Source organism: Palaemon carinicauda, chromosome 1 (assembly GCF_036898095.1).
Source record: "Palaemon carinicauda isolate YSFRI2023 chromosome 1, ASM3689809v2, whole genome shotgun sequence".
Taxonomy (NCBI): Eukaryota; Metazoa; Arthropoda; class Malacostraca; order Decapoda; family Palaemonidae; genus Palaemon; species Palaemon carinicauda.
Window position 1 is genome coordinate 1,865,090 of NC_090725.1, and position 26,323 is coordinate 1,891,412.

Consider the following 26,323-nt stretch of genomic DNA (forward strand, 5'->3'; position numbering starts at 1 on the left):
AGTGCCCTGGAGACTGACCATACATACATACTTTATGATCAGTCTCTAACAAGTGAATGTGTACTGGCCTTCTGAAAATGACAAAGGAATTTGATTATGTTAAGATTTATTTAAAAATGCAAGAGTTGATGGGAGAAGTACAAGAGGAAGGCCAAGGTTTGGGTGGATGGATGGAGTGAAGAAAGCTCTGGGTGATAGGAGGATAGATGTGAGAGAGGCAAGAGAGCATTCTAGAAATAGGAATGAATAGTGAGTGATTGTGACGCAGTTCCGGTAGGCCCTGCTGCTGCCTCCGATGCCTTAGATGACCGCGGAGGTAGCAGCAGTAGGGGATTCAGCATTATGAAGCTTCATCTGTGGTGGATAATGTGGGAGGGTGGGCTGTGGCACCCTAGCAGTACCAGCTGAACTCGGTTGAGTCCCTTGTTAGGCTGGAGGAACGTAGAGAGTAGAGGTCCCCTTTTTTGTTTTGTTTCATTTGTTGATGTCGGCTACCCCCCAAAATTGGGGGAAGTGCCGTGGTATATGTATGTATGTATACTGACAGGAAAGGAAGTACAGTGCAGTATTGTATTGGAGTGTCCAATCATTATCCACTCTCTATGCTCATCATCAAATTGGCATGCTTTTTCGACCGTTATGAAAACTTAATGTCAGTTGTTCTGTTTACAACGTTGTACTCCTCACAATGGTATTTAAAACTTGATTCTTTCCCGGGCAAAAACTAACAAGTTCAGTAGGGATGATAACTTAGAACTCAATAAACACTTTATCACAATCTGAAAAAAAGATATGTCTTGATTTATCTAAAACACAATGCTTTCGCTATGCAAGAATAGTAATAAACTAGAGAGGAAAAACCAATTAAAACTACACTTGAGAAACTGCTAAGTAAAGTGATTCAACAATACTCCCTACTCAGTATTGATAATGTTTCTTTAAATATGTATGACTCTCAAAATTTTAGGTGTGATTCTCGACAGTAAATTTACTTTTGAGAAACATATAAGGTCTGTGTCTTCTTCAATTGCACAAAAAATAGGCTTATTGAGAAAGTCTTTCAAGATTTTCAGTGATCAATCTATTCTGAAGAAGTGTTTTAATTCTTTCATTCTACCTTGTTTTGAGTATTGTTCTCCTGTCTGGTCTTCAGCTGCTGATTCTCATCTTAATTTGTTGGACAGAAACTTACGGTCTATTAAATTTCTTATTCCTGATCTAGATATTAATCTCTGGCACCGTCATTCAATTAGTTCATTATGCATGTTGCATAAGATTTTTCATAACTCTGACCATCCTTTACATTCAGATCTCCCTGGACAATTCTATCCTGTTTGTAATACTAGGCAGGCAGTTAATTCTAATAGCCAGGCCTTCTCCATCACGAGGCTCAATACTATGCAGTACTCTAGAAGTTTTATTCCAGCTGTTACCAAGATGTGGAATGATCTTCCTAATCGGGTGGTTGAATCAGTAGAACTTCAAAAGTTCAAAGTTGGAGCAAATGCTTTTTTGTTGACCAGGCGGACATGAGTCTTTTATAGTTTATTTATGACATATTTGTTTTTGATGTTGTTAATAGTTTATATATGACATGTCTGTTTTGACGTTGTTACTGTTTTTAGAATGATTTATTGTTAATTTGTTCTCTTCATTTATTTATTTCCTTATTTCCTTTCCTCACGGCTATTTTTCCCTGTTGGAGCCCTTGGGCTTATAGCATCTTGCTTTTCCAACTTGGGTTGTAGCTTGGATAGTAATAATAATAATACTAGATTACCCACAAAACACATCTCTTTAGTCAATGAACTTGCAACCTTTAAAGATTTTCCTTTAGGAAGGCTCAATGAGGGGATCAAGACTGGAAATCAAATGAAAAAGACTATTATGCAACAGAGGAGTCTTATACAAGTCAGAATTTCTCTGTGTTATAGAAGGCTTAAGTCATAAATGGGAACCAAAATTGCCAGTCTATTTCTGAATCTGAAACAACAGTATATTTAATTTTATCCACCACAAAGTTGATGACTGGGTGATATAAGCAGACTTGGAATAGGCTATATGTACAGAATGGGAATAATAAGAAACTTCCAAACTTACTTACCCCACTTACTAAGGTATTTCTCAGCAACAAGATTTTAAATAGAGATAGTTCCTCACTTTCAATGTTACCTCCTTCATCTTCCTGTATTGTAGGTTGAACTGGGGGAAAATCTGTTGATTTCCCAGTATGTTTACAACTGGAGTGAATGCGGGTGATGCTTCGCATGCAGGCAGAGGACTCGTTTTGCTAATATATGCACAAGTGCCTACTTTTACCTATCTTGAATTAACCTTTGATGAGCTAGTTGTAAGCTTGCAAAGGAATGGAACACATTGCCAAATGAAACAGAAGGAAATCTTTGAGTTTAGTTGAAACATCATTCATCTCAACCAGATTTAAGGGAATCTTACAATATGCCCCACCATCCACCTATGTAATGCAATATAAATTAGGAATGCTTACTTTAGTGAATGGTGGGATATTAGGATCCAGACTACCCACTTCGTCTTCTGCCTCACTATCTAGTTGTCTCATAGAGCAACTAGGATTGCAGTATACAAGGGTTGAGCAGCCAAGTGGTTGAAAGTAATTAAATGATTTAAGGTGTTTTGAGAGACTTTTAAATCTGTAATGCACAAATAACTTTTAGAACCCTTACTGAAAGAAACACTATTAACACTAGACTGAACTTGGAGAGTTTAGCTAGGTTGGCAATGGGGTGGGTAGGTCCAGTGAGTTACCATTTAAAGAGAGGATTCACTGGAATTTCAAACTTTATCAAAGGAAGCTAGACATGTCAAGAGCTTATGAAGTTCATCACTATCACAAGATGGCCTATTATGTGGAATTTTTTAGAGGATTTTATAGATAAAGGTTGATTAAACTGAGCTTCTGGAGAAGCCGTATGAACATCAGGGGAGTGTCATAGAAATAATAGATATTACTTAACTAATAATTGTTTAATGTTTTTAATAATAACATATCTAACATTTTTCAGGACTTGGATATCTATGAGCGTGTTCGAAGACGGCATATCAATTCGGAACTTGGACGTCACTTGTTCACAATTCTGCGAGGAGAACCCTATGAATCATCAACAACATTAGAAGATTACACATCAAGTTTGCCATCGGGAGCCATTGTATTTCAGCCTCTTAGAGCAAAAATTTACAGAATACTTCAGAAGTCAGTAAATGGTAAGATTTTTATTTTGAATTTTACTACAGTAATTTTCTTTGTTTTAGAATACTGGGATTTTTATGCCTGTGAATGAAATTTATATTTGTTTTTAAGTGTTTTAAAGTACTTACGAGTAAAGAGACTTAAGTCCTGAAAGAGCTAGTCTTGGATTTTTTATTTTTCTTTCTTACTGAAGTATTGTACTGTGCTGTCCTTCTCATGTATGAAGGTTTTCAGTTCATCTGTTGTAGAGATGTTCCATTAACCTTTGTTTTAGATTCTTTCATTTAAACAGAATTCATTGTTAACACTGGTAAGTATTCTGAATTTAGTGACAACAAGCATGTTAACTTTATCTAGAACTTCATTGTAGTGAAGTGGTGGTATGAAATATTGGTTAAGTTGCCCGTAAATTTGCATATTGTTAAAAAGATATTGAATGGCTCTTGCTGGTCAAGGTAAACTATCCCATGAATAAATAACCACCACCTTTTATATAGAATGAACCAAGGAAGAAGACTTTTTCTTGTCAAATTTGCCCAATCAAAAATCATATCTTCTATCTGGTACAGGGATTGGATACTACAACAGTCTTTTCTACCACCTGTATTTCCTGAATCTGAAGGGCATTGAATAACATTATAAGTTCCCTTCAATTGACATGAAGAGTTGATTCCTGTAATGTCCATTCTCTGACAAGATGTAAAAGATCTACAGTTTTTTTCCACCCTTTTGGTGGATAATCTGTAAATAGAAGCGAACAACTTAAATTGCATCTAGCTCGTAATCTAGTACAAATTTCGAGTGAGATGAAACCAAACATGTCTCATTGAAAAGTGCCTATCGGAATGATTTTTCCTTAAAGTCTCCCCGCATCCAAACGGACATAGACTTCATCCTTTGAACTGTAATAATATAAGGAAAGAGTGAACTCTCTTCTTCTATGGAAAACCCTGAAAAGGAGCTTCTATTAAAATCCTCAAATGAAGAATCCTCTGAATTATCACCAGAAGATACCTTTATGCCTAGACCAGAAACTCTAATGTCTTTAGAAACTGAAGCAACTTGTTGAACCTTAGAAACTGAAGCAACTTGTTGAACCTTAGAAACTGAAGCAACTTGTTGAATCTGCATCCTTTCCAATGGTTATCTAAAATAGCCAGTCATCAGAAATATACAGAATTGTGAGTTCCAGGATTCTTAGTTTATGGAAATGAAGGGACTATCCTGAGACCAAAAGATCAACACACTTTCACTGGTGAACCTTTGAGCGACTGATATAATGAAGGAACTCTTCAAATTCAGATGGACAGGAGTTAGGAAAATGGATCTATTAGGTATAAAGAAACATCCAGTTTCCTTTCTTTATTGCCCCCTGAACTGTTGAGGGTCTTTCCAAGAAAAGCTTTGAAGAATTGTAAACTTTTGAGAATAAAGATATTCAGAATTGGTTTCCAGCCTCTCAACAATTTTGGGATAAACAATTGGCTGTTTTAAACACCCTGAAAAAGGTATAATGCCCCACCTATAAATTTTTCTACATTATCTAGATTATAAATTAATGCCTTTGTTTGATTTTCTACCTAACTTAGATTGGTTTCTTGATTAAGTGAAGACTGGAGTATAGAGAAACATTGGAATATTTTTTTTTGACCACAGCCATTACCCACAGATTGGGACAAGCCTTTCCTTAACAGATAAAAATTATGAAAACTTTACTTAGATTCAATCTATACTACATGACTGATCAATAATACTACAAAATGCACTATGAACTATTTTCTACTCTGAGCATACCTATCCTTAGAATACATGAGTATATTTGTTCCTCTACAACTCTGACAAAGAAGCACACCATGTTGATCCATGATGGCATATTCCTTACTGAAGCCCTCTACAATGGTGGATGTATCAACTTGCTTTGATCATAAAATTGTAAAGTTGTCCATAGTGCAAATTTGTAGTTTAACCAAAATAGTGAACATATCGGTCTATCCAAATAGAATAGAGCAATATCAAACTACTAAACCTAGAGCAAAAGACATACAAACATGAGTTGAAGAAGATTTAATCAATCTTGCGAAAGTAAAAGAATAAGTTGTTGTTATAACTGGATTGATAATTTAACCCACTTTATCATTCTACCAGTGGCAATGGCTTGGCTAATTGCAGGGAAATAGGATTCTTAGAGACAAAATATTCTTGTAATTTTAGGTTTCCCATTAAATCTCTTCCTTTGGTGAAGGGAAAGCAAATGAATTCCAAGTAAGGCTCACTGAAGTAATAAGCTTATATTGGATACATAGCTACTGCAAGCAATTTAAAACATACATGTACTATATTGGCAGATTTACAAAGTGCACGGGCAAAACTGGAATAAAGATTGTTGGAGACATGTTTTCTTTTGGTCTGTATTTAAGAAAATAATGGAGGTACACCCCAAAGTATCATATGGTGTACAGAATGAGTTTCCCTCTTATGCTGCTGGAAGGTTTGAAGTTATGAAGGGAAGAGCTGTGGAGTCTAAAGGAATCAATCCTCCTTTCATAATTCTGACAGAGCTGGAAGTTCATTTACTCTCATAGAGGAGGCTACTGTCAGCAATAACACTGTTCTAATGTTTAAATCTTAGTCTTGGAAAGGTATATGGAGAGGTTTGGAAGGTGATTTGATAAGACTCCCCAGCACCAAGGCTAGATCAGGCTTTACTATTAATTTTGAATATGCATGGCTGAAATGTTTCATCAGGTCTAAGAGGTCTTTGTTATTCATATAACCAAAATTTGGCCCATGCATAGACCAGCACTTAACCTTTTATATCTGAAAGGGACAATATATAATTCTGTCTGAGAAATTTGAAGAAATCAGCAATCATGGGAAAAGAGATTTTTGAGTTCAAGAGTTTCTCAGTCACAATTAACTCATTTATATTTGCTTTAGATCTGCAGGGTCTATCGATAACTGAAGATACTTGTTCCAAAAAGCCTCTTTGTGAGGGAATTTGATAACCTTCATATTGTAAATTTTAGGGCTTCCCCATGCTGGTTTTGGAACTACCTTTGAAGTCTTCTCTTATAAGGCTTAGATCTTGGGATATCGTTAGTTATTTTATATCAAGTCGTGGAACCATTTTCCTGTGACCAACAATGGATGATAAGTGTTTTCAGTGTAAGAGGCCAACTTAGGTTTTTCCAGAGTTTATAAGATCAAGCTGAAGGGAGTCTGTGACAAGCCTTCGGGTCCAGTTTAGGTGAGTAATAGAATGAGAACTTGGGAAAGTTTTGATTTGGGAAGGTTACAAACAGGGCTGTCATTAGAGATTACCATACCTACCACAGAATTTTCAGACATTGTTTTAAGGAACCATTCTATTTGGAGGTCTTGGTTCGTTTTTTTTAGCAAGTCTGTAATAACATTGAACATTACTCCACCTGAAGATTTGTAGTGCCACTCAAAACAGATCCTTTGAATGGGTGGCTCCCATTCTAGCCTTCTGATGGTTAAAAATATCAGAGCTCTTACAAGCTCCTGGTGATCTAGGACCAAAAGTCTCCCATCTGTAGGTCCAACATGTGGAACTCTAAGCCCAGAAGCATCCATGAGTCACATGATCTCCTGGTCTCTGAGAAACTAAGAGACTTTTCGGCAGATTCTAAGGATATTTTCACCTGAGGATGTATAACTCCATTCACATGAACGGGAATTTTGTTTTCTATAAGTGTCACAATCCAGTTTTTTCAAAGGGAGCTGAAGGGTCTGAATCCTGAACCTGCTGAATGGTAACAACTTTTGCAGGGAAATTAGTCATTTCATATACCATTTCTTCTTGGATGAGCTAAGTCTCAAGAAGGGATGAAGGGAGAATATGAGAATCCCTATGTATATTGAGGACCTCACAATTCCGAAAATAGTGTTAATTTCCGTGTCTAGACCTGACTTGGTATTGTTTTTGCAGACAAGGCAAAAATCTGAGTCACCAATTCCTTGGCTAGCACTTGACTGAGGGAGGACAGGATTATTTAGTCTTCCAGGTACCGATAGAAGTAAATACCCATCTTGTAAGCCCAGGAGGCCAACACTCCTATGATCATTGTGAACGCTGATGGTGGTATCCATAGGCCGAAACAAACGGTCTTGCAGTGGTAGACCTTGCCTGACCAGACAAAATTAAGAATCTTCCGTGGCCTTACATGAATGGGGTTGTGGAAGTAATTCCCAACAGTTGTATTTTGCTCTTAATTCCCAACAGCTCTAGTTTGCTGTTAACTCCTGGCTTTTTTATGTCATTTTCCTTGGCTATCTATCCAAGTCATGCTTAGTGTTTTCAGGAATTTTTACATAGGTGACCTGTTCCCGTGATTCAGGTTAATATTTTCCTTCATACTTTTTGGGACTTTTATTACCTGTTTATTTTAGTTTTACAACATTTCTATTAGGCACAACATTATAGTTTAGTATTTTACTTTTGCATTGAGGTGCACATCAGTTTTTTTTTTTTTTTTTTTTTTTTTTTTTTTTTTTTTTTTTTTTTTTTTTTTTTTTTTTGGTATTATCTTTGTTACTTGGGGGTTACAGTTACCCAGCCCTTAACAGATATTCTGGTCTCCTTACTGGTATGATTTCAATTTTGTTCTTTGATGCTTTTTTCCTTCATCTGCTACCAAATACTTTACTTTCCTCCTAGTAAGCTACCATATGGTTCTTGCTAATTTAAAAACTAGAAATTTGTCATTTCATATGTTTCCTTATACAATAATATATAATGCTCACATCCTTATTTTTTTTCTTATTCTGCATATATTAGTTGTTTATCAATCCCTAGGGTTTGGTTCCAGGTAACTCATGTTAATCTTTAACTAGAACTTAAGATATTTAATGATAGGGTTGGAATCATGCAATCATAAAAGAAACAAACATATACAGTATTTATATGTGGAAGAGTGTCAGAAGCATGTTTTCAACTACTTTTTCCTTATTTTGGTAACTGTATGTCAAATTTATTTTGGGCCAAACTAGGAAAATTATTGGACATAACTTTCCTAGCACTTTGTTTCTAGTTTGTTAGTCATTCTGACTTGTGAATAGTATATGTTTAACCCTTTAACCCCCAGGCTATTTGGAAATTTCCAACCCTTAACCACCAGGGGGTTATTTTTTTCCCAGCACATTTTGCAGTATATTTTTTTTAAATTGCTCTAACAGCCTTAATTTTTGTCATAGAAAGGTCAGGTTGGTCTCATTCTCTTGGAAAATGCCTGAATTTTTTCAAAATATTATCAAAAATATGAAAAAAATAAGTTTTATAGCATTTTTTTGCAAGGACGTACCGGTACGTCCATGGGGGTAAAGGGATGGCTTTTGTGAAACGTACCAGTACGTCCTTTGGGGGTAAAAGGGTTAATAATCAGGAACTATTTTCTGACATTTATAATATAAAATAACCTCAGATTGGATGGAGTTTTTAGAGTAATTTAAATAATAGTTACAAACTGCTATGACCAGTTGTTCATTCTCATATAATTTAATTTAGAATTTTGACATACTGTAGTGTACTGTAAATTATTACTTTTTATGATTATTTATGATAACTTTATGTATTTTATCATGTGAAAATTCTTGTTCTTTTTTTTTTTTGGTTTTCTCTAATTTGTATTTCTTGATTTTATCAAATGTGTTATTTGCTTCCCCTTTTGTCCTGACTGTGTATTATACTTCTCTTGTGTTTGTAATGTGTGTTGTGATTTACATTGTTCCTTGTGTTTTTGCAGATATCTCAAATCCAGTATGGTAGGTGATATTTTGTGGGCATTCTTTTTGAAAAGGGCATTAAGATTTTCCTAAAATATGTCTTGCACTTTTATTTTTTTCTTACTGGTCCAAAAATGATTGCACAGACTGTATTGCTTGCTTCACAACAATTTTAAGGGCTAGTTTGTTTCATTAAATAAATTGCGATTTGGTATTGACTATAAGCTAATCAGAAATTACACCTGGTTATGAAAAACACCCACTGAATATTACTGTATTGGTGAGATTTATTTATTCCTTATTGGCTGTAACCAAAGGAAAATTATTATAATCTGTATAGGTGTTTAAAAAATCAATTTCTATTATTTAAGCATTAGCTGTTCCACTTTCATAGTTTAGTATTGAAAATATAAATTTGGAATTACGTATTGGTCACTCTTTTCTATCATTGCACATAAGCACCAACCTTGAAACAGGTTTGGTTTTTTAGTTTCTGCTGTACAGTATAAATTTCTTGAGTAAGTATTTATAGTTGTCAGAGGAACCTCTCATTCTTGTCTAATAAAAATGTCTTAGTCTAGCTTTTAATTTTGAATATTACAAGCTTTTTTCTGATATAGTTCACGGATTTTTATCTATCTTATTTTTTGGTGGGGCTAGATGCTTTGTTGTCCCTAAGGATTCTCTTGTAAAGGTTAAGACAGGTGAATCCAATACGTGTTATACCAAAGAAATATTGTTAAAGCCTATGATACTTTGCCTGCCTGGCAAGCTGTTTGACTAGGGTTCAAGACCCTCTCAAGCTCAATAGTATCTAGTAGTGTCTGCCTTGTGAGCTAATGGTAGAAGGTTAGGGAAACCTATAGGTTTACCTGCTGGATTATTAACAGCCATTGCTTTTCTCTCTCTTGTTCTAGCTTGATGGAGAGGGCTCTTGGCTGTGATCATATGTAAATATGGTCAGTCTTTAGGACATTGTTCTTTCCTTTGCTTCTGCCAATCATAAGCGACCTTTAAACCTTCCATACCCAAGGTTCAGCATATTAGTGTGCAAGGGTTCAGGCTCTATTAACCTGCCACAGCACTCCCAATACTGAATTTGTCTTTTAACTGACTACATGTCACCCTCTGAGAACCATTACTGAAGCATATGCTTTTCGGTCTGCAACCTCAATTATTCGTACCTCATCATACTCATCTCTACACATATACTTAACACTTCCTTTTATATGCATTTTTCTATTCAGTTATTCTACTTTATACAATTTTATACTCTATATTTACAGTCATTATCCCCTCATACATTAACAAATGTCATGTCAAATAATCACCTAACTTTCAAGCCAAAACTCTTTTGCCATTGCCATGCTTAGCCTGACAATACTTCACATACAGAAAAAGTAACATACAGCTCTACTACTATGTCACTATATTTTTCAAACTGAGGTACCTTTCTTATATACACTTTCTTTATACACTTCCTTTATACACTTCAAGTCCACTCTTACTATCATCTCATCTACGCAATTCCTTTCTGTTTCCTTATTCCTAATTTGAATACAATAAATATAACTAGAATTACATTCTTATTTTAAATCATATTCTTCTTACCCTCCTTACTTACCACTTTTACTCATTCATCCTCATTCTCATCCTTCCTTTTATCTTTCTTTTCATCCTTACTATGCTTAATACCTTAAACATCCCTATATACTATTTTTGATACAGTACTTCCCATTATCACTTTCTTTGGTCTATTCTTCCACTTCTAACCCATTACCCCAAGTATACGAAACTCCTCTAAACTATACCTTCACACATGAACTCTTTAGTTATCTTTGCTACTTGCCCCATCATAGCTTCCATTGATTCTTTCATTCATTCTTCATTCTTTCTTATCCTTATCTTTATACCTTCTTACACTGCAATTACCTTCAGTTCCATTTTTCATCTCATATTCTTCTTTCATCTCATATTCTTCTTCCAACTTCTCATTCTCTATTAACAACATATCCTCTTTTAGTACATTCACCAGCTTGTCACTTTTCGATATAACAGTCCAATCATTTATCCCACCTTGGTAGTCCCTGTTCAGGCTCCAAAATGGCATAGCGGGATACAGAAAATCAAACCTCACAACCTTGAATCTAACTTATTGACAAAAGTCTTTTCAACATAGACTTTCTACCTTATTTATTTTTTCCTCTAGACTCTTCCACAAAAATGATATTAAAATTAAGTATTATCCTTAAACTAAAAACCTACTAAAAATGCCCTAAACGGACTTGGAACTAACATACAAAAGTATGATATAAAAATGAAGATATATATACTATAAGTATATATACGCAATCATCATCAACCCCACACTAGGCTGAATTGTCTAAAACAGCAATTTGCTACAGTTCCGAGGGCCGACTGCAACACTTCAGTCAATTAGACCAAGCAATGAAAAGCAAAAAAATCCAACAACCTAACAAGTAAAAGATAACACAAATTGGAAACATATACACTATATAAAAACAAACACTATTACAGCACACACTAATGTAACATCTAAAAACAGCACTATGCCATAGTTCCATGGCCGGATGGCACACTTCTGTAAACTTGATGGAGATGAATGCAGCCTGAATATCTGAATAGAAAAAAAAGAAACTTATAACACTCCTTGATAACTATGGCACTACAACAACAAAAATTATTTAACAACAAAACTTCAGTTATTCAGTCTGTCTTGCTACAAACAATTATTGCAGTAACTACATCTTTCTCTCACACACTCATGCTCTGATGGATTTGGCAAAACAGAACAATGTATATAAAAAAAAATCAATCCATCACAATACAAGCGCCAGTGAATGCCTGGAAGGCTATGGAAATTGGAAGTTTTCTTAAGCATGAGGTTATAGTTTGCTATGACTAACACTAGGATGGCTGTTTCTGGGAAGAAGGAAACCATCTGTGCATTTGATGGATTTTCCTGCAATGCCAGGACAGCCTGGTAGATCAGCAGTGTGTCTGCTTCTTTATGATTGTTGTCCTGGAATAGCAAGTCTCTATTGCTTATGGTATGCCCTGAAAAAGTGGTGTTGTGCTGTTGTACTGTAGAGGCTTTGCACCTGGTCATTGGGATGTGTATTATGTTTTTTTTCTCTTATCTGTTGCTGGATTGGTGCTTTTCCTTGCCTTCTTTTATCCCTGGTAGCACTCTTCAGTGAATCATTCCTTGTATGTGTCAAACACAAGGATGATTTCATCATAATATCATGCTAAAGACATAACTCTGTCGTTGAATCATTAACAGAGATCTTTGGGTGTCACTATGGTTGCTGGTTTCTATGCCAACTTTTGCAGAAGAATCATTCTATCTACCAGGTCTGTCAAGCAACTTGGAGCATCTGTTTTAGTGTTTGTCCATCTCCTGGCTGGTGATCTTTTTCCTGTGGGATTTTGGCTGTTGTCAGTTTGTTGAGGAGGTGGATCAATTTGGATTTGACCCAGGCATGGTAGGATCGTATGCCTGAGTGCTGCTGATTCTCTGCTTGGCTTGCAGTTGACCTGTCGGTTGTATTTGAATCCATAAATAATGTTCTGGCTCACTACAAGGGCTGCTCTGTCAACAACTTTAGTCCTCCTTTGAGTTTTCATGTCAGCAGGTCTTGTTATGACCCAGCAGATCATGTTATACAGTTTAGGTGGAGTGCCATTGATGTTACTGGTGACCTCTATGGTGTTTGTATCCTAGGCTGTCTTAGTACATTTTGCACTGCTTTTCTTTATCACCTGTGCTGCTCTATAGATTGTCTGCATAATGTCCTGTTTATTACCATGACTCTCCATTGCAGAATGTGCCTTGTTTTCCCTGCATACCTCTTTGAAATAAGAAACAGCTGACTTCCTTCAATTTTTTTGAAGACACGTTTTTGGGTGTGGCAAGGCATTGAGGATCTTTTCTTTTGAGAACTTTCTATTGAATAAATATAGAGGATTTTTCAAGCCTTCTATGTCAAGTATATTGATGCATGTGCTTTTGATACTTTCCATAGATAGGTATGCCTAGTCGAGGAGATTTTCATGCTGTAGCAAGGATTCTTATCAGCCTTTTTGCTTCCACTGGTTCTGACTTCTCGTTTTCCATGGAAAACATGCTTTTTCCAACAGGTTATGTGGTACCAAACATCAATTGAATGTGCAGTCCCTGGTGCAATGCATTTGTTCAGTCCGGGTTTCAGTGAGTCATTGTTGGAAATTTCAACAGCGCTTCTTGGGATATTTCCAAGCATTAGCTGTCCTTACCTGATAGAGCTGTTCATCATAATCTTTTTGACTGAGGAAGCATAGTTCCTTGTCCAGTTGACATGTATGAGACCTTGTGAATGATGTTGAAGATCCTGATAGGCCTTATCCGTCCACTTTAGTTCTTCCTCTTTTCTGTCCAGGTTTGTTAACAGTGGGATTTCCAGTAGTTAATTCATGAGCATTATAATCCAGGCACATTGTATTCTGTCCTGTTAATGGCATTAGCATAGCAAGTACAATGATAGACTTCCTGATTTTTTCAGTGTTTTCTTTGTACAGCTTTGCAGTTGTCATACAGCTCACACTAGTAGGGGTTTATTCAGGATAATACACTAATTATCCTACTCTTTCAGCTTCAAGCTGGCACAGCATACACTGCTTCCAGTTGATAGACTCCTGATATTGACAAGTAGCTTCTTCAGTAGTTTGTGGTTTGTCACTTGTTTAGAGACTACATTAAAGAAAATAACATTATAATACAACGACCGCTAGCTTATATATAGGATACAGTAAACTGTTCAACATACATAATATAGGCCTACTACATTGCTGCAGTCAGACTGTTAGGTAAACATGCCCTTTTGGTTGGTACTTAGCATGGTTTAATGACCAATTTGTTATGAAATTAGTAAGTATTAGCAAGAACTGCTGTAACAAATGTCTCAATACATCTGTAATTATGAGCATTGGATTCCTTGTCCTTGAAAATGGTAAATTTAGTTGTTACAATAAAAGTTTTAGGTTATTTAGTGGCTTAGCTATTGGCAAAAACATTATTCTTGCAGCCATTTTGAAGAATCAAGAAGGAGGTTGTATGGGACTTAGGGTAAACGAAAACATTGTTTTTCAAATTCCTTAAACTATAAGGTTCCCAAAATATATATTTCTGGGCTCGACCTGTGTCTCTCCGTGAAATGCTCTTCTAGCACCATTTCTAAGGCATAGTTATTGCTGAATATACCAGAGAAAAAGAGATGCATGGAATGCCAGGAATAAACCTAGCTCGCTCACTTTTTGAGTGTCGTTATAGAAAACTGGGGAGTGATTGAACCACGACCATAGATCCCTCACCAATTAGACCTCTCCTTCATCAACATACCCCCTCTCTACCCCTACATCTCCCCTCCCCCCATCCTCATTCCTCCTCAGCACTTGTGTTGGTCAGACATGTTTTGTTTTGTGAAAAGCAACCCATGGAGGTTGGCTCTGCATGCCCCTTTCTCGGAAGGCATGTTAACCATTGAAGGTTGTGGTACCCGGCCGGTGGAGGACTTTGAGTTTTATCCACCGGGTTTGCAGTTCCCATTCCCGGATTACGCGCGCTTGACGGATGAAGCGCTTGTTAGGATGGGTAAGGTACCAAGGGAGACTGTTATCTTCCCTAAGGAGCAGGCTCAGTCCGCCTGGGTCCGGACCCTTACTGAATGGGAGTGTGTGAATACGAAATACGAAGTTGACTCCTCACAAAGGCACATATACTATGTTCGTTGTTGAGGAGCTCACTCCTACTCCGTGTACCACCAAAGTGGCAGATCTTACCCTGGCGGCGGTAATGGAAGAAAAGCCTATGCTTCAGCTTCGGGAGACTGATTTAACTTCCTTGCTTCTTCGGGGGCACCAAGATTGTTGGATTGATGCTCTGTCAACCTTCACTGTGGGGAAGTTGGCTCCTTATTGTGCTACAACTCAGTTTAGCGAGCTTCTTCCTCGTTTGCCTGATTCCCTGATGCGAGCAGAGTATGAGGCTCGTGTCCGTTTGAGTAGGTCCCTGAATTCCGTTACTATGGCGGAGATGTCTTCCTTAGTTTATGCGGACGAGGCTGTGTTTAAGACCTTCGGTGTCGCTTGTCATGCGTGCCGTAAGCATGTCTTTGCTGACGCCTCTATCCGGCATGAGCCGATCAAGTTGATCAAGGCCTCGGTCTGGGGAGCAGATCTTTTCCCTGAAGACATGGTCAACGCGGTTCTCAGCGAGGCAGCGCGTGTCAATCAGTCCTTTCGGGCGAGGTGGGGTCTTGTCTCTAAGAGAAAATTTGACTCGGCTAACCCGCAGTTGAGGGGTAGGAAAAAGGCTAGACGGTTTCTCCCTTTTCAGGCTTCCCAACCTCAACCTGTGGCAGGCCCTCGGCAATCTAATGAGATTCCGCAGGTAGGGGGGAGGCTATACTTGTTTTGCGAGAATTGGACCTTCAGCAGTTGGGCTCGAAGCATAGTTTCCAACGGACTGGGGTGGAGTTGTATTCAGGAACCCCCTCCATCTGTCGGATTTTTTCAATTTCCAGAGCCGGAACTCATTGATTTCGCACGAGATCTTCTTCTCAAAAATGCGATTCAACCGATCAGGCATTTAAAGTTTCAAGGTTGCTTGTTCAGCGTGCCAAAGAAAGATTCGACAAACGAAGGGTCATCTCAAACCTGTCTCGCTTGAACACCTTTATTCAATGCGACAAGTTCCATATGCTGACCGTCTCGCAGGTACGGACCTTACTTCCACGTAGGGCCGTCACCACCTCTATCAATCTTACCGACACCTACTATCATGTTCCAATAGCATGTCATTTTTGTCCGTTTCTGGGTTTCAAGCCAGGCAATCAAACTTTTGCTTTCAAGGTGATGCCCTTTGGTCTCAACATAGCCCCAAGGGTATTCACGAAGCTAGCGGACTCGGTAGTTCAAGAATTGAGAACCCAGGGCGCACAGTTGGTGGCCAATCTGGACGATTGGCTTATTTGGGCCAACACCATCGAGGAATGTCGAAAGGCGACAGTTAAAGTCATCAGGTTTCTGGAACATTTAGGGTTCCGAATAAATTTCAAGAAGTCTCGCCTAGTTCCGGCGTTGTGCTTCCAATGGTTGGGACTCCAATGGAATCTGGACACTCACAAGTTGTCGATTCCCCTAAAGAAACGGAAGGAGATCGCAAGGGCCACAAGACAGTTTCTAGGTTCCAAATTTACGTCTCGAAGGAACCAGGAAAGGGTTCTGGGTTCTCTCCAGTTTACCTCCGTCACGGATGTTATGTTGAAGGACATCAACTGGGTGTGGCGATCCAGGGCGAACGTCAGTCTCCGGAACAAAGTTTCGAGAATTCCAGCTATTTTCAAGAAAAGGCTCCTTCCATGGACGAAAGTCAAGAATTTGGCCAAGTCGGTGCCCCTTCAGTACCCTCCCCCGGCGTTGATTGTCCATACGGACGCCTCCCTCACCGGGTGGGGAGGTTACTCCCCGTTCAAGGAGGCACATGGCTTGTGGTCAGCGACCTTCCGTCAAATGCATATCAATATCCTGGAAGCCATGGCCGTCTTCCTGACCCTGAAGAAGCTCTCCCCGTCGAAGAACCAGCATATCAGGTTGGTTCTGGACAGCGCAGTGGTGGTTCATTGCCTCAACAGGGGAGGATCCAAATCCGGTCACATCAATCATGTGATGATTGCCATCTTTTCCTTGGCGGCAAAAAACCATTGGCATCTGTCAGTGGTTCATCTAGAAGGTGTCAGAAATGTCGTAGCCGATGCCCTATCTCGGGTGACTCCCTTGGAATCGGAATGGTCTCTGGACCGCCAATCGTTCCGTTGGATTTGCCAGCTGGTTCCAGGTCTCCAGGTGGACCTCTTTGCCACGAAGACCAACCACAAAATCCGGTGTTACGTAGCCCCCAACCTGGACCCCCAGGCTTATGCCACGGATGCCATGTGTCTCGACTGGAACACTTGGCAGAGGATCTACCTTTTTCCTCCGGTCAACATGTTGATGCGAGTTTTGGACAAGCTTCGGTCTTTCCACGGTCAAGTAGCTCTTGTGGCCCCCAACTGGCCGAAGAGCAATTGGTTTCCTCTCCTAGCGGAGCTGGGTCTCCAGCCTCGACGGCTTCCCAACCTGTTGCTGTCTCAAACAGTACAAACTCGCAGTGTGTCAGCTTCCTCAGGAATTCTGAGTGCCCTAACTTTATGGACTTCATGAAATTTGCTGCTCAGAAGGATGCTGCTATCGATCCTCTTAACACTGTTCCTGGAGTCGGATAAGAGGGATTCTACTCTACGGCAGTATGATTCTGCTGTTACGTAATTGGCCAAGTTCCTGAGGGATTCGGATGTTAAAACGATGACTCCCAATCTTGCAGTTACCTTTTTTCGAACATTGTTTGAAGCTGGTTTAGCTGCAAGGACTATTACCACGATTAAGTACACCTTGAAGAGAATTTTTCAATCCGTGTTCAATATTGATCTTTCGGATTCGTACTTTACATCCATTCCCAAAGCTTGTGCTAGATTGAAACCAGCAACTCGACCTGCTGCGGTTTCGTGGTTTCTCAATGATGTCCTTAAGCTGGCTTCTGATACTGATAATGATTCTTGCTCTTACATAACAATCCTTAGGAAAACGTTATTTTTGTTGAGTTTGGCTTCCGGTGCTAGAATATCTGAGCTGTCAGCCTTATCCAGAGATCCGGGTCACATTGAATTTCTTCCGTCTGGGGAGGTCTTACTCTAGCTGGATAGACGGTTCTTAGCTAAAAATGAAGATCCCCAGTCCAGATGGACTCCGTGAAGAATTGTTCCACTTCCTCAGGATCTTTCCCTGTGTCCTGTCTACACTCTCAAAGGTTATTTGCGTAGAACTTCTTATACATCTTCAGGCCCTTTGTTTATTCGGGAATGTGGCAGAACTCTTTCCCTAAGGGGAATTCAACAAAGGCTTTATTTTATTAAACAGGCCAATCCTCTCTCGGTTCCTCATGCCCATGATGTCCGAGCTGTGGCAACCTCAGTTAATTATTTCCATAACATGAATTTTGAAGATTTGAAAAGGTACACCGGATGGAAATCTCCTACAATCTTTAAGCGTCACTATTTAAAATCCTTGGAGGCCCTTAAATTTGCGACAGTGGCGGCTGGATGTATTATTCCTCCGGATAGAGACGAACCATTGTAAATAGGTCCCCATTTTTCTTCTCCCCTTTATTTTTTGATCTTGTCTCCTCATAAGGAGCATATTTAGCCTGCCTTGCCTACTCCCCCTACCGTTCTTGTTGTATTTTTTATGTGCATCCTTACCTCAGGTTACATTGTTTTCTTGGAATTTGTATTTTTACTTGGTTGTAATGGCTTTTTTATTTTGAGAGTTTACCCAGTTTAGCTATTTGTTTTGTATATCTTATGTTTTATATTTGTAAATATTTTTGTACTATTAAACTCTCTTTTTGTATTATATGTTTTTAGTTTCAGTTCCTTGTGTTTAATCCTTCCCAAGCTTGTACCATTTCTCTGTTATGATTTCACGGAGCGACAGGTCGAGCCCAGAAAAGGGATTTTGACGAAGGAAAAATCTATTTCTAGGCGAGGAACCTGTGTCGCCCAGTGAACCCACCCTTTCCCTTTTTTCCCTCACCCTGGTTGGTCCAAGCTTCGGGTGCTGGGAGGAATGAGGATGGGGGTTGGGGAGATGTAGGGGTAGAGAGGGGGGGTATGCTGATGAGGGAGAGGTCTAATTGGTGAGGGATCTATGGTCGTGGTTCAATCACGCCCCAGTTTTCTATACCGACACTCAAAGAGTGAGCGAGCTAGGTTTATTCCTGGCATTCTATGCATCTTTTTTTCTCTGGTATATTCAGCAATAACTATGCCTTAGAAATGGTGCTAGAGGAGCATTCCACGGAGCGACACAGGTTCCTCGCCCAGAAATAGATTCTTCTTTCGTAAAAATCCCTTATTTTTTTTACTTTCTACAAAAATAAAAAAATGTTGCAATTCAACATACAGTAGTGAAGCTGAATACAATTTGTGGTCGCACAGCCCATGGTGTGCACTCCTTCAGCTTCTGAGACTGAAGTCACACACCCTTTATGTTGGCATAGCTTTATCAGATGGTAGGGATTTGAAATATTCACTATCTCCTTTCTGACCTAGAACTACCATTCCTGTATTTTCTCTCCTGTATGTACAGAAGAGACTTCTCAGCTAATAACATCGTGTATTTGACGGACTTTTAATTCTTCTTACACCAGACAATACCAATCAGTGTAGAAGGCATTAACTGCCTTCCTTAGGGATAAATCCTGTGGCAGATAACCCCATACTTCATGGCTTCCCATTGGGCCCCCCCTCTTTGAAAATAGGAATTTTATGCACTAAAAAATGGTCTTACAAACCTACCTTGACAGAATATCTCAAGCAAAGTTTCAACATGGATTTAGAATTGGACATGTTTCATAAAATTACAGTGCTTTACCTTGCAATGACCATCATTATCAATTCCTTTAGTGCCTGGTCACTTGATAGAGTACTTGCTATTATGAAAAAGACAGGTAATTCTTTTATTATTATAAATATGTTATTTCAGAAGTCTGTATTTTTAATAGCATTAGCCTCTAGAACAAGAGTTGGTGAACTTTCTGTATTTTGCATTGAATGAGAGTTGCTTACCCTCACTCCTAGCTATCCCCTTAGAACTAATAATGATCCCAAGTCTATAGTTTTGGCAAAAAATGAAAAGCCCCCTACAAAGGCTGGACCCTCTTTATATCCCGGCTGTGCAACATAATTGTGGTAACCTTTATCTGGCGTCTACCTTGCAATCATATATACAGATCCACGTTTCATAAGCTAGTATATTTCAAAATACCTTGATCAACATGTCCCTTTTTACAGTGGCTATTCTTGTTCACATGGACTCTTTCATTAAATAAAGTTTCAGTCTCCATCCACAATTTAAGGAAAATGTGCGCTCTCTCTAGCATTTATTATGTAGTGTCACGGCATCCAGAGCTTTAGGGAGTTTATAAGACACTACCTGAAATAAATTCAAATAGTTCAACATGTGTGCATGAGGCTTGACTTGATTGTAGCACCCAGAAGGGTAAATCAGGTTGAAAAGAGGAATCCTAAACTGGGTCCCTTAGAAGATGTGTCATGATGATCATCTAGCTCCTTATCTAGGGATTTCCTCTCATGAGGTGAGTGGGTTGACTTGTTAGTCACTACCTTTCACAAATGTTAGCATGGATTGGCCGTCGCATAGTCTACCTTTTATATTTGCTCGTTCTAGTCTTTTGGACCACGCAGCAGCTAACCCCTCAAAAATGGTGTTGATAGTGGAGAAAAAATAATTTGGGAGGTTTTGTATGGATTCCGAAGACCCTCCTGCATACCTAGCCCCATGAAAGGAAGTGGGATGTAACTGAGACTGATTTTTTACAATTAAAAGATTGTTGCTGGCTGAGAAAAACTAACTATTAGGTTAGCATTGTCATAGGTGTTAAAAATGGTTCTTAGTGTGATGACAAATTCACCGTTGGAGGTGTACTGATAGATTCTTTACTCCCTGAACCCATGGATCTCGATTATACACATCAAGTCCGTGTCTTGCATGTTGATAAACAGGTTTTAAGGCAGAAAGACAATATTTCTTTGATATATCATGTCGTATTGTATTCCCTGTTCTAGCCTTCACACAATAGTCCTAGGGATGACACATCACTTCCTCTGATTATTTTTTATTTGTCAGAACCCCCCTATTTCTATGAATCTTACCTTAGAATAGAAAGACTATTTACTGCAATTGCCAACTTCGTGAGCTCAGTAAAATTTAATAAATCATATCTCACTGCCATATCTCCTCCTCCCCTCTGAAGTACTGCTACACTGCCACCCACCTGATATACACCTGGCATAAATCAATAATAATTATCTAGATTTATTGCATCATGCACATCACTATGACAGTCCTTGTTTTATTTATCAATTTTAACTTTTTTTTTATTTTGATTTAAAAATTTTGTTTTCAATTTTTTTCACTTTGGTATCTCAATCTTATATTTTCTTTTAATTGATTTTTATGTATCAACATTTTTCAGTTATGCCTTTCTTTAATATTTTACTGAGATATTGTCTTAATTCTTAATTTAAAAACAAATCATTTACATTTTTACACAGCTGATCTTCATGTGTTTGCTCCTTGCTTTGATTCCGTTTGTTTTTTAACCCTCCATTGCTGTCAATGTTTAGACCTTCATAACCGTAAAATGAATGAATATCACCATTATTATTATCATTATTATTATATTTATTATTATAATTATTATTATTATTATTATTATTATTATTATAGTTATTTTTATTAATGCTACTAGCTAAGCTAAAACCCTGGTTTGAAAAGCAGTATGCTAAAAGCTCCGGGGCTGCAACAAGGAAAATAACTGTGTTAGAAAAGGAAATAAGTAAACGATATATGAGAATTTTTAAATAAAAAATGTAAAATAGCTTAAGATCTGTATCAACATTAAAATAGATCTTGCATATTATAAACTATAAAGAGAGACTGTCAACCTGTTCAACATGATAATATTTACTACAATTTTGAACTTCAGAATTTTCATCAATTCAACTTCCAGACCAGGAAGGTCATTCCACAATCTGTTCACAGCTGGAATAAAACTTCCAGAAGACTGTGTAGTGTTGAATTTTATGATGGAAAAGGCAAGACTGTTAGAATTAACGACATTTCACCATTATTTTCCTTCCTCGCATTCTTTTTCTAGGTTCATAACACTCAAGAGGATTTTTTATACAAAATCCACCTATTTTTATTTACATTTGCATAACATTTGTAGGTAAGAAACAGCATATAAAAAAAGTTGTATAAAGTTTTTTCAGTGCTTGTTTCACTTTAACTCGTATTTTTTCGTATATTTTTTAAAGATATGGATATTTTTTTCAAGATAATATTCATCATCTACTTTTAATCTGTGTGACAAAAAAAAACAGGTAGATATTATGCAAACTAAGTGAGGTATAAAGCAAAAATGAACATCATGTACTGAGGATAAACACAATGTTTTACTTCATCGTCGGTCAGCGGAAGGGGAGAATGCCTGAACCAACAGCCAATCAGTGACGAGCTTTCAAACTGTGGTTCGGCTCCAGTTGCCATCTACGATAAAAGAGGCTTTAGTAGTTCTAGTACACCCAGGTTTAAGATCCTCTGGTAGAGCATCAAATTCTTTATCGACCTTTGACCCTTTTGCTGCATCACTGCCGCACTCCCACTTTTCTAGCCACTCTTGAAGTCGTTTAGAAATTGTGAGACAAAGACCTAAATGGTAATCTGAATCCTTCATCCATGCTCTCATTAAAGTAAGTGCCTCTATAGAATGGCTTATCTCTACATGCCTAGATGGTACATACATACATACATACATACATATACCAAGGCACTTCCCCCAATTTGGGGGGGTAGCCGACATCAACAAATGAAACAAAACAAAAAAGGGGACCTCTACTCTCTACGTTCCTCCAGTCTAAACAGAGACTCAACCGAGTTCGGCTGGTACTGCTAGGGTGCCACAGCCCACCCTCCCACATGGGAGGTAATCTAAGATATATTATCACTCCTCTCAATGAAATAAGCTCCCTTTACAACTCTATTATTTTGTGGTTGGCATGGCAAATAGTATGATTCCCTTAAACTGAATGTTTTAATTTTGAAACTTTCAGTTAAAGATTTGCTAAATCTATTCAATTGTATAATGCTTGAGTGGCTGTATGCGTTGTTCGCTCGTAAGTTCGGCCACTAGCTCATCTCATGTTTTAATCTTATAGGTAAATGAGTTAGTACCTTGCTTGCTTAAACAAGTCTCTTCATCTCAGTCACTTCAGTTCCCTTACATAGCAAGTAGAGAATCGAATAACAGTTATTAATAAGATGATAATTGAAATTAATCTTTAGGTAAACTATTTAATAAAATTGTTTAAGGTACATACAGCTGATTTTTGGTAGGTTAATAAGTTTATTATTCTAAATTCAGTGTAAGGCTGGTAATTCAAGTTCCCATGGTGTTAAAGCCTTCTATCCTACAAGACGGATCATTGCCAATCTAGTCTTAGGCTGTGACCTTTTTCATGCTATTGAATCCAACAGTAAGGGGATTACAAATTATTTTGACAATTAGTATATATCTCTTTTACATCTTTCGTCATCATCTTTTGTCATATAAGATATATATAGGATTAGTTTGTAGGTAGCCAATTGGAAATATCCCTGGCTGGCAACCACCGGCCTTGGGTTCGAGTCCTGCTCAAACTCGATAGTTTCTTTAGTATCTGCAACCTCACCATCGTTATGAGCTAAGGATGGAGGTTTGGTAGAGCCTATAGGTCTATCTGCTGAGTTATCAGCAGTTATTGCCTAGCTCTACCTGGTCCTAGCTTGGGCACTGACCATATGTATATGTGGTCATTCTCTAGGGCATTGTCACTGTCCCTTGCCTATGCCATTCATGAGATCTTTAAACATTTAATGGTTATCTATTTATCAGTTATTTTAAGTGGTGTTACCTAAATTAGGCTTGGTCCAGATAAATACATACTGTACATACATATACCAAGGCACTTCCCCCAATTTTGGGGGGTAGCCGACATCAACAAATGAAACAAAACAAAAAGGGGACCTCTACTCTCTACGTTCCTCCAGCCTAACAAGGGACTCAACCGAGTTCAGCTTTTACTGCTAGGGTGCCACAGCCCACCCTCCCACATTATCCAACACAGATGAAGCTTCATAATGCTGAATCCCCTACTGCTGCTACCTCCGCGGTCATCTAAGGCATCGGAGGCAGCAGCAGGGCCTACCGGAACTGTGTCACAATCGCTCGCCATTCATTCCTATTTCTAGCAAGCTCTCTTGCCTCTCTCACTTGTAATATGAAATTAGAGCAAGTGGCAAGGCAGACCCATCGTCGTTGGACCCAATCCAGAACCAAGGCAGTACAAGGTCACCCTCCTGGTACCAGATAAGAGGGGTGCTGCTAGCTTTGACTGATTTGAAGATATTTGCATGGTTTTAAGATTTGAATTCATTTTTGTTGTTATCAGACCTTTTCAAAAAACAGCGGAGTGTAGAAGGGCTTTTAAAGTAGCATCAACATTTGTGTCGTACATTGAAGGAAAAGGTATATGGTGCTTGGTGGGACAGCCTCTGAGATGCAATCTATATTTTAGTTTTTCCCCCTAGTTTAGGGCCTGTTGTAGATGTAGAGATAATGGATATAGTAGTTGCTCAGTTGGATACTGGAACTCAAACCAGTCTGAGTGATGTGCTGTTATTCAAAGGAATGGTTTTTGGGTGATCTTGAGCCCCATCCATTTTGTTTTTTCCCTCTTTTTGTACATGTCAGGTGGGTATCTTCGGAGCAGTCCCCCGAAGGTGGTTAATTTTCTTTTTATTTTGTGAGTTGTCAAGCCGACACTTGCAGTAAATAGCCTTTTCTGTGTAAAAGTAAGCATAGAAATAATAGTTGTTAGTATAAAAAGATTTTTTATACTGATGATAAAATTTCTTTTAGTTTAAATTGATGCATAACCCTGTTTTTTTCTAATAGGATTCCCCAGTCATTTACCTTGTGTATATATGTGTATTTTTATGTTATTTTTTAGAGTTTAATAATGTGATTAGTCATGCGTTAGAATTGTTTCTAAAGATATTAGATCTTTTTATTGAAGAAACTGGTTGCTTAAAAAATCATGGAAAGCTTTTGTTTCTTACTATAGTAGTACAGCAGTATAAATTTGTTGTCAAAGAATTCTTTGCAAGTACATTTTACTGATTATGCAGAAAACAATAGAAAATAATGTATAATGAAAGTGAAATAATTGTGAGTTAAAGAAATTATTAATTTTCTGATAATCTTCATAGACATCAAATGTAAATATTGTTCTGTTGGAGGTTCCATTCCAATGTGTTTGATGGTTGTATGTGTGTTTGAGAATTATGTAGCATGTGAGACATGTAATTTTGTATAGCTTCAGCACTGTTTTGAATTCAACATGAATATTTTTTTTTCTCTATCAGTTAACAAGATTTTTCCTCAAGTTACCTGTCTTAAAGTTTCAATTGTGTAACACTTGTGCATACTGTATATTTGTATAAATTTTCTCACTTATTAATTTTTTTTGTTGTTGTCTGATGTTTCTGAGAAAGCTCTTAACTGCTTGTAAAATTGAAACCTTTCTTTTTTTTGGCAGTAAGGTACTGTATATGTATGTATTTTCCACTTGTTTATGCATTTTATTATCATCATCAGGGTTGAGCTGGTATCTTAACGTTACAGGACCCGTCAGATACTGGGATGTTATTGTAAAATATATTTTTCAGAAAACTTCGAATCACTGCACAATATGAGGCAAAAGCACATTTTATTGTATTGTATTTGATTGAGATTTAGGAAATTTGAAATAATAGAGATACTATATGCAGATACTATAGAGTCAAGTATTATGAGCAGTAAATTGTATAAGTTTCCTTTATGTCTATTTATTTAATATGCATGCTGGCTCTTCATTAATTTCTAATGTTTATTCACCATTATTCAGATTGATAATATCTCTAAACACATCTAATGTTTTTGCCTTAATCTTCAGTTATATTACCTTCTCTTGGTTTAGGAGCATCTTTTTATTTGCTGCGTATGGCATATGCTGGATTCAATTATCTGTGGCAGTATTCATAATAATGACATACAGTACTTATTTTGCTATCTGTGCTCACCTGAATTATCAGGTAAAATCTGTATTCATTAATTAGGAGTAAATTGTTACCTTTTTGAAGAGCGTATAACTATAAACAAGTGTTTATTATTGGAAAAAATAGTTGTTTTAGGTGACTTTATGAAGGTTTGTAACAAGCTTTAAATGGTTAGTACAGTATGATGTTATCAGGAGCAAGGACTCAGATGATTTTGTTGCTGTTCAACATACACTTTATTCCTCGTGTATTTTGAGGTCTTTTAGCCAGTGAGGATTTATTGTTTGCCAAGAATTGAATCATTAACAGTCAGAGCAAGAGTAAGTTTTCTTCTCTTGATAGTGTACTGTATATCTCATTAGAGGGAGCCGATTACTCGTTACATTAGAAACTTAATTCTGATGCAAGACGTATGCTAAAATGTATATTACCCTTACTCATGTCACTTTGTTCTATGTCAGTTTGTTCCTACTAGTATACAAGCCTTTCATCCTTTAAAATAGGGAGTGTCTTCAGTAGAGATGAATAGCCGTT

General features: G+C 37.7%; 1 protein-coding gene across 1 annotated transcript in view; it reads left to right on the forward strand.

The window, feature by feature from the left end:
- The window catches only part of LOC137646419 (constitutive coactivator of peroxisome proliferator-activated receptor gamma-like), a 102,347-nt gene that overhangs the window by 35,650 nt on the left and 40,374 nt on the right, over positions 1 to 26,323 (forward strand). Inside the window, exon 2 of the mRNA XM_068379523.1 lies at positions 3,042 to 3,240. Within this exon, the coding sequence (XP_068235624.1) occupies positions 3,042 to 3,240 (199 nt within the window). The remainder of the gene's footprint in view (positions 1 to 3,041; positions 3,241 to 26,323) is intronic.